Here is a 13258-nt window from a genome sequence, read left to right on the forward strand (position 1 = left end):
GCCTGCTCCGCCATTCAACGAGATCATGGCTGATCTTAAAGTTCAGTACCCCGTCCCCGCCTTCTCTCCGTAACCTTTAATACCCTTATACTGAAGAAATAGATCTAATTCCCTCTTAAATAGATTTAATGAACCTGCCTCTACTGCCCTCTGTGGCAATGAATTCCACAGATTCACCACCCTCTGGGTATAGAAATTCCTCCTCATCTCGGTCCTAAATGGTTTGCCTATTATCCTCAAACCATGGCCCCGGGTTCTGGATTTTCCCATCATTGGAAACATCCCATCTGCATCCATTCTGTCCAGTCCTGCCAGAATTTTATATGTCTCTATGAGATCCCCGCTCAATCTTCTAAACTCCAGGGAGTACAATCCCAATTTGCGCAATCTTTCCTCATAAGTCATTCCTGCCATTCCAGGTATCAGCCTGGTGAATCGCCTCTGCACTCCCTCCATTGCAAGAAAATGCTTCCTTAGATAAGGTGACCAAAACTGCACACAATACTCCAGGTTGGGTCTCACCAAGGCCCTGTACAGCTGCAGTAAGGTATCCTTGTTCCTATACTCAAACCCTCTTGATATGAAGGCCAACATACCATTTGCCTTTTTAACCGCCTGCTGTACCTGCATGCTCGCCTTCAGAGACTGATGTACAAGTACCCCTAGGTCTCTCTGCACTTCCCCATCTCTTAATCTATTGCCATTCAAATAGTAATCTCCCCTCCGGTTTGTATTACCAAAGTGGATAACCTCACATTTATCCACATTGTAGTGCATTTGCCATGTATCTGCCCAGTCCCTCAATTTATCCAAATCACACTGGAGCTTCCTGACCCCCTCTTCCGTGCACACAACCCCTCCTAGCTTAGTGTCATCTGCAAATTTGGAGATATTACATCCAATCCCCTCATCCAGATCGTTAATGTAAATTGTGAACAGCTGGGGTCCTAGTTCAGATCTCTGTGGTTTCCCACTGGTCACCGCCTGCCACTCAGAAAACGAGCCATTTATCCCAACTCTCTGTCTTCTACCTGCCAGCCAGTTCTCAATCCACATCAATACTTTGCCCCCAATCCCAATCCCTCCACCCCCACCTCCCCTTACCCCCTCTCACCCCCCCCCCCCCCGCCACATCAGTGCCGACTAATGTGCTTCTGGTTCCCCACAGGTCACCTCACCGCCCCCGATGTCCTTAACCCCAAACCCCAGATGGGCTGTGGGTGGGCAGACCAGATTCAGCTTCTGGGCAGAGCAACGAGTGGAACCCACCCCAAGGTGTGAGAGCGCCGGTCTGTTCAAGTGGCAGGTAAGATGTTCATCCAGAATGGGTGAGATGGGCCAGTGTCCGTTCTGTTCCGTTTGAAGCAGGGTTCATGCTGGAATGGGTAGCAGACTGAAGGGGCTGTTTCTGAGTTCAAATAGCAACAGGGGGAATGGGGTAATGTTCTGAGAAGGGGAATGGGCTAGGAGAAAGGAGGGATTGAAGGGCATTGAGTGTTCTGAGAGGCAGAGTTTGTGGGCCAGCATTCTGGAGGGTTCGAAGGGCACTGTGGTTTTCTGGGAAGAGTGAGCTAGCAGTCACAGGATGGGCCAAAGGGTTTGATAGTGTTCTGAGATGAGCAGGCTAGCAGAAAACTGGGGAAGTGGATGAATGGGTAGCATACAGGAGGGGTAGTGTTCAGAGGAAGGAGGGCTGGCAGATATGATGGGCTGAATGGAATTGTAGTATTCAGAGATGGCATATCAGACTAACGGACACTACAATGTTCTGACTGGGTGCGGGCTGGCAGATCAGAGGAGCCGAATGGCACCACAGATTTGAGTGGTGGAAATGTGCTAGCAGTATAGAAGGGCCGAATGGCACAGACAAACCTTCCCGTGGCAGCAGATGCCCAAAGGCAGTGGCAGGGAGATGTGTGAGGGAGATGGGGGGGGGGGGGGGGGGGGGGGGGGGGGGAGAGGGGTGAAAGGGTCAGGGTGGGGCTGTATGAGGGAGATTAAGGCAGAGGGGTGAGGGGTCAGGGTGGGGATGTGTGAGGCAGATGAGTGGAGTGAGGTGAGGGGTCAGGGTGGGGACGTGTGAGGGAGATGAGGTAGGGGAGAGGGGTGAGGGGGTCAGGGTGGGAATCTGTGAGGAACACAGTAACAAATCCGTCCCCACCAGTACTATACCCCAGTTATACAGTGACAGACCCATCCCCACCATTACCTAACCCCAGTGTTATACAGTGACAAACCCATTCCCACCAGTACTGTCCCCCAATGTTACAGTGACAGACCTGTCCCCACCATTACCTTACCCCAGTGTTATACAGTGATAGACTCGTCCCCACCGGTACTGTACCCATTACACAGTGACAGACACGTCCCCACCAGTACTGTACCCGTTACACAGTGACAGACCCTTCCCCACCAGTACTGTACCCGTTACACAGTGACAGACCCTTCCCCACCAGTACTGTACCCATTACACAGTGACAGACCCGTCCCCACCAGTACTGTCCCACAATGTTACAGTGACAGACCTGTCCCCACCATTACCTTACCCCAGTGTTACACAGTGACAGACCCTTCCCCACCAGTACTGTACCCGTTACACAGTGACAGACCCTTCCCCACCAGTACTGTACCCATTACACAGTGACAGACCCATCCCCACCATTACCTAACCCCAGTGTTATACAGTGACAAACCCATTCCCACCAGTACTGTCCCCCAATGTTACAGTGACAGACCTGTCCCCACCATTACCTTACCCCAGTGTTATACAGTGATAGACTCGTCCCCACCGGTACTGTACCCGTTACACAGTGACAGACACGTCCCCACCAGTACTGTACCCGTTACACAGTGACAGACCCTTCCCCACCAGTACTGTACCCGTTACACAGTGACAGACCCTTCCCCACCAGTACTGTACCCATTACACAGTGACAGACCCGTCCCCACCAGTACTGTCCCACAATGTTACAGTGACAGACCTGTCCCCACCATTACCTTACCCCAGTGTTATACAGTGATAGACTCGTCCCCACCAGTACTGTACTCGTTACACAGTGACAGACCCGTCCCCACCAGTACTGTACCCGTTACACAGTGACAGACCCTTCCCCACCAGTACTGTACCCGTTACACAGTGACAGACCCGTCCCCACCAGTACTGTACCCATTACACAGTGACAGACCCTTCCCCACCAGTACTGTACCCGTTACACAGTGACAGACCCTTCCCCACCAGTACTGTACCCATTACACAGTGACAGACCCGTCCCCACCAGTACTGTCCCACAATGTTACAGTGACAGACCTGTCCCCACCATTACCTTACCCCAGTGTTATAGTGATAGACCCATCCCCACCAGTACTGTACCCGTTACACAGTGACAGACCCGTCCCCACCAGTACTGTACCCGTTACACAGTGACAGACCCGTCCCCACCAGTACAGTACCCAGGTGTTATACAATGATAGACCCATTACCACCAGTTCTGTTCACCATTTATCAATTCTCTCTCAATTTTTTAAAGGGATAATTCATTTTTAATATAAGGGAATTTCCAAATTGGGAGACTGTTATGATGATAATAATAGATTGATGTCTTTTGATCAGTTAATGGTTAAATATAATATTATCAGTTATTGAAGAGAGAAATTAGGAGTAGACTGATTTTAAAAGACATCAAATTTGGAACTAATTATGGTTGATGGAATGATTAAAAAGTTTATTTCAACTGTATATATATCATTGCAAAAACAGATGGCTAAAATAGGTTTGTTCAATTCAAAATAAAAATGGGAATGAGGTTTAGATATCAGCAAAGAATGGCAAAATTTGTGTACAGAAGTTATGACAAATACTATTAATGTACGATTATAGATGACTTCATTATAATTTTTTTACATCAATTGTATAATACTCCTCAGAAATTAAATAGACAGAAACCAAATTTATCAGATCAATGTTTTAGATGTGGATTAGAAATTCTAACTTTTTTTCATTCCACATGGTCTTGTATAAAGATTAATACTTTTTGGATTTCTATTCATAAACTTGGACAATGGGGGTGGATTTTCCTTTAAACCCTGGATTATTTTTTCGTAGGTAATTTTGAAAGTGTCACCCCTGAATCGTCATTATCAGATTCTGAATTGAAATTTAAGTTGGCTTTAGTAATAGGAAGGAAATGTGTGGCTGCAACATGGAAATCTGATGTCTCATTAAATTTAGAGAGGTGGCAAACTGAAATTCTGTTACATTCCATTAGAGAAAAATTACGTATTATTTGAGGAATAAATACTCATTATTTTTTTCAAATTTGATGTCCATGTGCTAGATTTATAAAGTTATAAAATTCATATTTACTTTTATATTTTTCCTGTTCAATGAAGTTTTCCCTGAATAAATAAAATTATGATTTTGTGAGGTTTTTGAAATTTCTGAGTGTCACCTGATGCAATCCTAATTAATTAATTAATTAATGGATTGGGATGGGGTTTCAGTTTTTTTAACTTTTTATATATATAGTTTCAGCATATATTTGTTAGCAATTATTATGTAACTTCCTAGATTATTCTCCCTGTTGCTATTTGATCTTACATGTGTTGATTAAATAAAATATAATAAGTTGGATCGATACATGGGTGGAAGAGGCCTGGAGGGTTATGGAATGGGAGCAGGTCAGTGGGACTAGGGAGATGATGGTCAGCACAGACGAGAGGGGCTGAATGGCCTTTTTAATTGTGCTGAAGCATTCTATGGTTGTTAGTGACAGACGTCCCCACCAGTACTCTCTCCCCTTCCCTTTTCACCTTCCCCCTCTCCCTTCTGTTCCTCCTTTCCCCTTCCCATCTTTTCATTTAATTTCCCCACTCCCCCTTCCCACTTCCCCTCTCCCCATTCCCCTCTCCCCTTCCCTTTCCCCTCTCCCCTTCCCTTTCCCCTCTCCCCTTCCCCTCTCCCCTTCCCTTACCCTCTTCCTTCCCTGTCCCCTCTCTCCCTTCCCTTTCCTTCCCCTCCTCCTTCCCTTCCCCCTCTCCCCTTTGCCCTCTCTCTTCCCTTTCCCCTCACTTCCCTTCCCCTCTCCCACTCTCTCTTCCCCCTCCCCTTTCCTTCTCCCTCTCCCATTTCCCCCTCACTCTCCCCTTCCCTCTCTCCCCTTTACTCCCTCACTCTCCCTCTTGTCTCTCTCACACACACACACTGACACACTGAGTGAACTGTAAAATCATGTTTAATGTGGACTTCTCAGGCTGGTGGGGCATTGAGTCCGACGCAGTCCGTGACTGGGGCAGTCTGTGTGCAGTGACCATCTGCTGGGGGTGGGGGGGTGCAGATTTCACCCCTCCTGTCATGGACCAGCACTGCAGCGTGGGGGAGGGATGGGGACGAGACTCTCCACAGCTCTGCCCCCTCCCAGTATATTGACCTGTCCCCGTCACAAGGCACCAGCATCAGCCCCCGTATGAACTCCCCCACTTCTCTCGGTGGGGGAGAGAGGGTAGTGACATGTCTCTGGCTGGAACTGTGGGGGACAAAGGTCTGCACACCTCGTGGTGGTGGGTATGGAGAGGAGTGAGCTTACTGAGGGAGGGGCAAGGCACGAAACACCCCCAGAACGAGGGCAAGGCATAAAGTGCCCCTGGAACGAGGGGCCAGATATGGTGCTCCCTGGAGTGAGGAGCCCAACGGTGCTCCCGAGAGCGAGGGGCCAGACACGGTGCTCCCTGGAGTGAGGAGCCAGACAGTGTCCCTTGGAGCAAGGGGCAAGGCACGAAGCGCCCCCTGGAGCGAGGGGCAAAGCACGAAACACCCCCTGCCCCTGGAGCGAGGGGCAAGACACAAAGCGTCCCTGGAGCGAGGGGCAAGGCACAAAGCGCCCCCCTGGAGCGAGGGGCAAGGCACAAAGAAAAACCTGCAGCAAGGGGGCAGGAATGAAGGGGGTAGACACAAAGCCCCTCCTGCAGTGAGGGGACAGGCACAAAGTGCCCCCGGAGTAGGGGCCAGGCACAAAGCGCATCCTGGAGCGAGGGGCCAGGAACGAAGCGCCTCTTGGAGCAAGGGACGAAGCACATCCTGGAGTAAGGGGCCAGGTACAGAACCTCCTGGAGCGAAGGGCCAGATACAGAGCCACCTGAGCAAGGGGCAAGACATGAAGCATCTCGAAGAGTTAGGGACCAGAGATGAATGGTCTCTGAGAGTGAGGGGCCAGGTACAAAGTGCCTCTGGAGCAAGAGTCCAAATTTTAAGAGAGGAGAGGGGACCAGCATGGAAGGTCCTCCTGGGGTCAGGGGTCTGATCTGAAGACCCTCAAAGAGGAGGAGGGGCCATAGGTGAAGCTCCTCCAGTGGAGAAGACGATGGGAATGGCATGGAAGGGAAGAGATGGGGGAGCGGTTAGCAAGGCACAAGGCGAGAGGTGGTGAGCAGGAAGGGGTTCACATCGTCTGACTGAACTGCCCGGTGGAGGGAGGGCTCAGAGGCGCTGCGTTCGATCTTCGGCAGGGACCACTGCACCATCTCGATGGAGGCCAGTATCTGTGTGGGGGAAATGAGGGTAGGGTTACATCCATGTGATCAAAGCCAACTGGTCGCTGAGACCCCTCCCTGTCTCTGTAAACCCTTTCAGTATCCTACTCCCCTCACTGTCACTGTAACCCTCTCCAGTCCCCTACACTCCTCCCTGTCTCTGTAACCCCTCCAGTCCGCTACACCTCTCTCCGTAAGCCCTCTGTTCCCCTACACACCTTCCTATCTCTCCAACCCCCTCCAGTCCCCTACACCCTTCCCCGCCTCTGTAACCCCCTGTAGTCACCTACAGCCTTCCCTGTCTCTGTAACCCCCTGTAGTCACCTATAGCCTTCCCTGTCTCTGTAACCCCCTCATCCTCTACACCCCTCCCTAACTCTGTAACACCCTCCGTTCTCCTGCACCCCTATCTCTCTAACCCCCTCCTGTCCCCAACACCCCTCCCTGCCTCTTCAACCCCCCCAGAGTCACCGACAGACCTCCCTGTATGACATTTCTCCTTTTCCCTGTTCCCATCCAACTGAGCCCCACCTTGACCTGTTCCTCTGACACCTCGATCCATAAGCTCATAATTCTGTGTATGGTAGGGTAGGGGTCCAATTTAATGTGAAATAAATTCCCCTTCAAATCTTCCCCATCTCACCTTCAACATGCACCATCAGGATTGAGACTCAGACCCTGGAGATCCACAACCCAGGTCTTCCCAACCCTCATCTGCCTGTGTCCCACTGTCAGGGAACAATGTCCCTGTAAACCCCCCCCCCCAGGTCTCTCTGTTCTACAACACTCCCCACCCCCTATCTACCTGTGTCCCCACTGTCAGGGAACAATGCCCCTGTACCCCCAGGTTTCTGTTCTACAACACCTCCACCCCCTGTCCACCTGTGTCCCCACTGTCAGGGAACAATGTCCCTATACCCCCAGGTTTCTGTTCTACAACACTCCCCACCCCCTTGTGTCCCCACCATCAGGGAACAATGCCCCTGTACCCCAGGTTCCTGTCCTACAACACTCCCCTCACCTGTATGAAGAGGGGCCTTTCTTCGCGTTTGACCTTGGTACAATCAGCGATGAGCCGCTTCATGGCCTTGGGACAGGTGCTGTGGACCTTGCTGAGGTCGGGGCTGAGGTAACCCCGGCCCACCATGAAGATGATCTGGAAGGGATAAAGGAGGAGGAGAGGGAAGGAAAAGGTGTTGGAGGGGGGGAAGGGGGTGAGGAGAGGAAGGTACAGTGGCTGCTACCATTCAACATTCCCTCCCCTCCCTCCCCACCCCAGCTCAAACTACTCCCCTCCCCATCCAATCTGCCCGCACCATTCCGCATCCTTCTCTCACCAACCCCCTCCCCTCCTGCACACCCCCTCCTCTCCCTCCCTACCCTCACCCCCTCCATTCCCTCCCACCCCCACCACATTCCCCAATTCCCATCCCTCTACCCCACCCTCGTCTGTCCCTGCAATTTCCCCCTCATCCACCCCTGCTGGTTCTCCCTCTCCACGGTCCATTCCTGCTGGTTCTCTCTCCCTGGTCCATCCCTGCAGGTTCCCCCCTCCTTGGTCCATCCCTGCTGTTTCCCCCTCTTCCCGGTCCACCTCTCCCACGTCCGTCCCTGAAGGATATCCCCTCCACAGTCCTTCCCTGCTGTTCCCAATTCCACTGGTTCATCCCTGCAGTTTCCCCCCTCCGCGGTCCATTCCTGCTGGTTTCCCCTCTCCATGGTCCGTCCCTCCATGTTCTCCTTTCCCTCCCCCCGGTCTGCCGTTTCTCAGGTTCCCCCTTCCGACTGGTCCATCCTTCCACGTTTCTACTTCCACCAGTCACTCCCTGCAGCAGGTTCCCCCTTCACTCCAGCCGTTGCTACCGTTCTCCGTTGCACCCCCCCCCCACCTCCGGTCTGCACCTGCAGTTTCCCTTTTCCCTCCATTCCGTTCCCGGATGCCTTCCTCTGTTCCTGGTAAGCTGAGGTACCTGGTCCCGGTTGTTGATGTGGGAATAGGGCAGGGTGCCAGACATGATCTCGTAGAGCACAATTCCGTAGGAATAGACGTCGGACTGGAAGCTGTAGGGGTTGTTGTCCTGCATTCGGATAACCTCCGGGGCCTGGGAGACAAGTGCATGAAGAGCGGGCTGGGTGGGTGTGGGGCAATGTACACAATGATAACTGACTGTGCCCTGGGAGCCCCTCTCCACTCCACCCACCGAACACTCCCCAAGACCCTGTCTAACTCCTGTACACTCCCTGGGACCTTGTTTCCTACCCTGTACACTCCCCAAGATGCAGTCTACACAACTGTACTCTCCCTGGGAACATGTCTCCCACCCCCCTCCTTGGGACACCATCTCATATCTCACCCCTATACTCTCTAGGACCTTGTCTCTCTCCCCAGAAATTCACCAGGACCCCGTCTTCCCCCGTACACTCCCTAGCAACCCCATCACCCACCCATAAACTCCCTGGCAATCCTGTCTCCCTGCCATACACTCCCCGGACGGGGACGGGGAGTTTGAGTGGGGACGGGGACAGGGAGTGGGGATGGGGAGCTGGGATGGAGAGAGAGGATGGGGAGTGGGGACAAGGACGATGAGTGGGGACGGGGAAGGGGAGAGGGGACGGGGAAGTGCAGAGGGAGTGGGTAGGATGTAGCAGTGGGGACGGGGAGTGGGAGCGAGGATGGGGAGGGGGACAGGGTCGGAGAGTGGGGGTGGTGATGGGGAGTGAGGATGAGGATGGGGACAGACAGTGGGGATGAGGAGCTGGGATAGGGAGTCGGGATGAGGACGGTGAGTGGGGACGGGGAAGGGGAGAGTGGATGGGGACAGGGAGTGGGTGTGGGGACGGGGAGTGGGAACAAGGACGGGGAGTGGGGGTGGGGATGGGGAGTAGGGACGGGGAAGGGGACAGGGTGTGGGGATGGGAAGTGAGGATGGGGACGGGGATTGGGGTCAAGGACAGGGAATGGGAATGGGGATGTGGATGGAGAGTGGGAACAGGGATGGGGTGTGGGGATGGGGAGTGGGAACGGTGAGTGGGGAGTGGGGACAGGGAGTGGGAGTGGTGATGGGGAGGGAGAGAGGGGATGGGATGTGGAGATGGGGAAGGGGAATGGGTGCGAGGATGAGGAGTGTGGATGGGGATGGGAGAGGGAGAGGGAGAGGGAATGGGGACATGAAGTGGGAGTGGGGACATGGACGGGGAGTGGGAGTGGGGACATGGACGGGGAGTGGGGACATGGACGGGGAGTGGGGATTAGGAGTGTGAGTGGGGACGTGGATGGAGAGTGGGGATGGGAACGGGGAGTGTGGACAGGGAGTGAGGACGGGGAGTGGGAGTGGGGACGGGTAGTGGAGCCAGGGAGTGAGAGTGGGTTTGGGGATGGTGTGTGGGTGTGGGTATGGGAAGAGAGGATGGAGAGTGAGGAGAGATAGTGGGAGTGGGGATGGGAGTGGGAGTGGGGATGGGGACGGGGAGTGGGAACAGGGACAGGGAGTGGCAACAGGGACATGGAGTGGCAACAGGGTCAGGGATGGGGAGTGGGAGTGGGGACAGGGAGAGGAAGTCAGAAGAGGGATGGGGACTGGGAGTAGAGTTGGGGATGGGGAGTGGTGACGGGGACATGGAGTGGGAGTGGGAACGGGGACAGGGAGTGAGGATGGGGAGTAGGAACGGGGATGGGGAATGGGGGTGGTAAGTGGAAATGGGTCGGGAAGTAGGGACAGGGACGGGGAGTGGGGACGGGGATGGGGCCAGGATGTTACCTGGACCCGTGGTCCCCTCCATCCCCTCACTCACCATCCACAGGATGGAACCACTGGGCTGCTCCACCTGCTGGGATCCACTCCACCGCGATTTCACTGTTGCCAGGCCAAAGTCACCAATCTTCACCGTTAGCCCCTCGTGCAAGAAGATGTCTGGGGGTGGGGGTAAAGGAAACAGTTCTGGGACCAGCAAGGCCCCTTCATCCCACCCCTCCCTTCCCCCCATCCTCTTCCTCCCCACCTCATCCTTGCCCATACTACGCAATCGTCTCCTTCACTCTCTCCCCCTAACTCCTCCTTCTATCTCCATCTCCACTCCCTGTCATTCCTGTCTCCCATCCCCTCCTGTCTCCCCTACCCCACCCTCTTCCATCTAAATCCTCCCCTTCCCCCTTCCCACTCCATTCAAACCCCCTCTCTGGTCCTCCATTCCTTTTCTCCTCCCTCTCCGGTCTCCTTCCCCTTCTACTCTACCTTCATATTCTAACCCTCCCCGTCCTCCCTCTTCCCCTTCCACCTCCAACACCTCCCATCCCATCCCTTTACACTCACACATCCCCCTCTCCCATCCTCCTCCTCCTCCTACCCATCTCCCCAACTCTCCTCCCCCTCCCTCCCGTCTCCCCACCTCCCCATCCTCCTCCAACATTCTCCCCTCCTGCCCTCTCCACACGCTGTGCTTTCCCCACCCTCTTCCATCTACTCTTCCCACTCCCCACATTCCCCTGCCTATCTCTGCTAGGGGAAGAGGTATGGTGGAATGGGGGTGGGAAGGAGAGAAGTATGGGTACAGGGAGTTGGGGGTGAGTGGAGAGACATCTGGGGACAGGCAGTTGGGGGATGGAGAGAAGAGACGTCTGTGTACAGTAGGTTAGGAGGTGAGGAAAGGAGAAGAGGAGAGGTCTGGGTACAAGGAGTTGGGGGGTTGGGAGAGGTGAGTCATCGGTACAGGGAATTGGGGGGCGGGAAGAGGAGAGACGTCTGATACAGGGAGTTGGAGGGCTTGGGAGAGATGTCTGGGTACAGGGAGTTGGGAGGTGGGGAAAGAGGGCGTTTGGGTACAGGGAGTTGGGAGAAAGACATCTTGAACAGGGAGTTGGGGTTGGTGAGAGGAGAGATGTTTGGGTACAGGGAGTTGGGGAGAGGAGAGACATCTGGGTACGGTGAGTGGGGGAAGAGAGGAGAGGCGTGTGGGTACATGGAGTTGGGGGAGAGAAGAGGCGTCTGGGTACAGGGATTGGGGAGAAGAGAGATGTCTGGGTACAGGGAGTAGAGGGGAGAGGAGAGATGTCTTGGTACAGGGAGTGGGGGGCGTGGGGTGAGGTGAGGCACCTGGGTACAGGGAGTTAGGGGGGTTGAAAGAGGAGAGATGTCTGGGGAGAGAAGGGGGCGTCTGGGTACAGGGAGTTGGGGATGTTGGGAAAGGAGAGATGTCTGGGTACAGGGAGTGGGGGGAGAGGAGACATGTCTGGGTACAGGGAGTTGGGGGCGTGAGGAGGAGAGATGTCTGGGTACAGGGGTTGGGGGTGGGGAGAGGAGAGGCATCTGGGTACAGGGTGTGCGGGGAGAGGAGTGGCGTCTGGGTACAGGGAGTTGGGAGTGGAGAGAAGAGAGATGTCTGGGTAAAAGGAGTGGGGGAGAGAGGAGAGGCGTGTGGGTACAGGGAGTCGGGGGAGAGGAGAGGCGTCTGGGTACAGGGAGTTGGGAGTGGAGAGAAGAGAGATGTCTGGGTAAAGGGAGTGGGGGGAAGAGGAGAGATGTCTTTGTACAGGGAGTGGACGGCAGAGGTGACACGTCTGGGTACATGGAGTGGTGGCGTGGCCCTGTACCCAGACGTATCTCCTCTCCCCCCCACTCCCTGTACCCAGACATCGCTCCTTTCCCAACCTCCCCAACTCCCTGTACCCAGATGCCCCTCCTCTTCCCCCTACTCCCTGTACCCAGACATCTCACCTCTCCCCCAACTCCCTGTACCCAAACATCTCTCCTCTCCCAACACCAACTCCCTGCACCCAGACGTCACACCTCTCCCCCCACTCCCTGTACCCAGATGCCTCTCCTCTCCCCACGCCCCTACTCCCTGTACCCAGACATGTATCCTCTACCCCCGCACTCCCTGTACCCAGACATCTCTCCTCTCCCAATCCCCCTAACTCCCTGTTCGGAGACGTCTCCTCTCCCCACTCCAAACTCCCTGTACCAAGATGCCTCACCATTCCCCACACACCCAACTCCCTGTACCCAGACATCTCTCCTTTCCCCACTCCAACTCCCTGTATCCAGACGACCCTCCTCTCCCCTCCCTGTATACAGATGCCTCTCCTCTCCCCATGCCCCCCCAGTCCGTACCCAGACATCTCTTCTCTCCCAATGCCCCCCCAGTTCCTGTACCCAGACATTCCTCCTCTCCCAACCCCCTAACTCCCTGTCCCCAGACATCTCTCTCCCCAACCGCATCTCCATGTACCAAGACGTCAATCTTCTCCCCACTCCCAACTCCCTGTACTCAGACGCCTCTCCTCTCCCCACCCAATTCCCTGTTCTCAGACATCTCTCCTCTCCTCTCCCCACCCCACAACTCCCTCTACCCAAATGTCTCTCTAATCTCCCCAACCCCAAGTCCCTGTACCCAGACATCGCTCTTCTCCCCACTCCCAACTCCCTGTACCCAGACATCTCTCCTCTCTCGAGCCCCCCAACTCCCTGTATTCACACATCTCTCCTCTCCCCAACTCCAACTCCCTGTACCAAGGTAGAGGGAGTCAGGGTTGAGGAGAGGCGTCTGGGTACAGGGAGTTGGGGGCATTGGGAGAGGAGAGGCGTCTGGGTACAGGTTGGGGGCGTGGGGAGAGGAGAAGCGTCTGGTTACAGAGAGTTGTGGGGTGGGGAGAGGAGAGATGTCTGGGAACAGGGAGTTGGGGGCGTGGGGAGAGGAGAGATGTTTGGGTACAGGGAGTTGGGGAGTGGGGAAAGGA

The 13258-nt window shown here is 54.6% G+C and overlaps 1 protein-coding gene across 7 annotated transcripts in view; it reads right to left on the bottom strand.

The window, feature by feature from the left end:
- Window positions 1–5213: 5213 nt before the first annotated feature.
- Window positions 5214–13258, bottom strand: part of LOC138759111 (serine/threonine-protein kinase A-Raf-like) — a 65702-nt gene continuing 57657 nt past the window's right edge. For all 7 annotated transcript variants that reach the window (XM_069929043.1, XM_069929046.1, XM_069929042.1 and 4 more), the window contains 4 exons: window positions 10318–10436; window positions 8496–8627; window positions 7547–7681; window positions 5214–6534 (listed from right to left, as the gene is read on the bottom strand). In XM_069929043.1, coding sequence (XP_069785144.1) covers window positions 6394–6534; window positions 7547–7681; window positions 8496–8627; window positions 10318–10436 — 527 coding nt within the window. In that variant the 3' untranslated portion in view covers window positions 5214–6393. The remainder of the gene's footprint in view (window positions 6535–7546; window positions 7682–8495; window positions 8628–10317; window positions 10437–13258) is intronic.

The sequence above is a fragment of the Narcine bancroftii genome, chromosome 3, assembly GCF_036971445.1.
Source record: "Narcine bancroftii isolate sNarBan1 chromosome 3, sNarBan1.hap1, whole genome shotgun sequence".
In the NCBI taxonomy this organism is placed as follows: Eukaryota; Metazoa; Chordata; class Chondrichthyes; order Torpediniformes; family Narcinidae; genus Narcine; species Narcine bancroftii.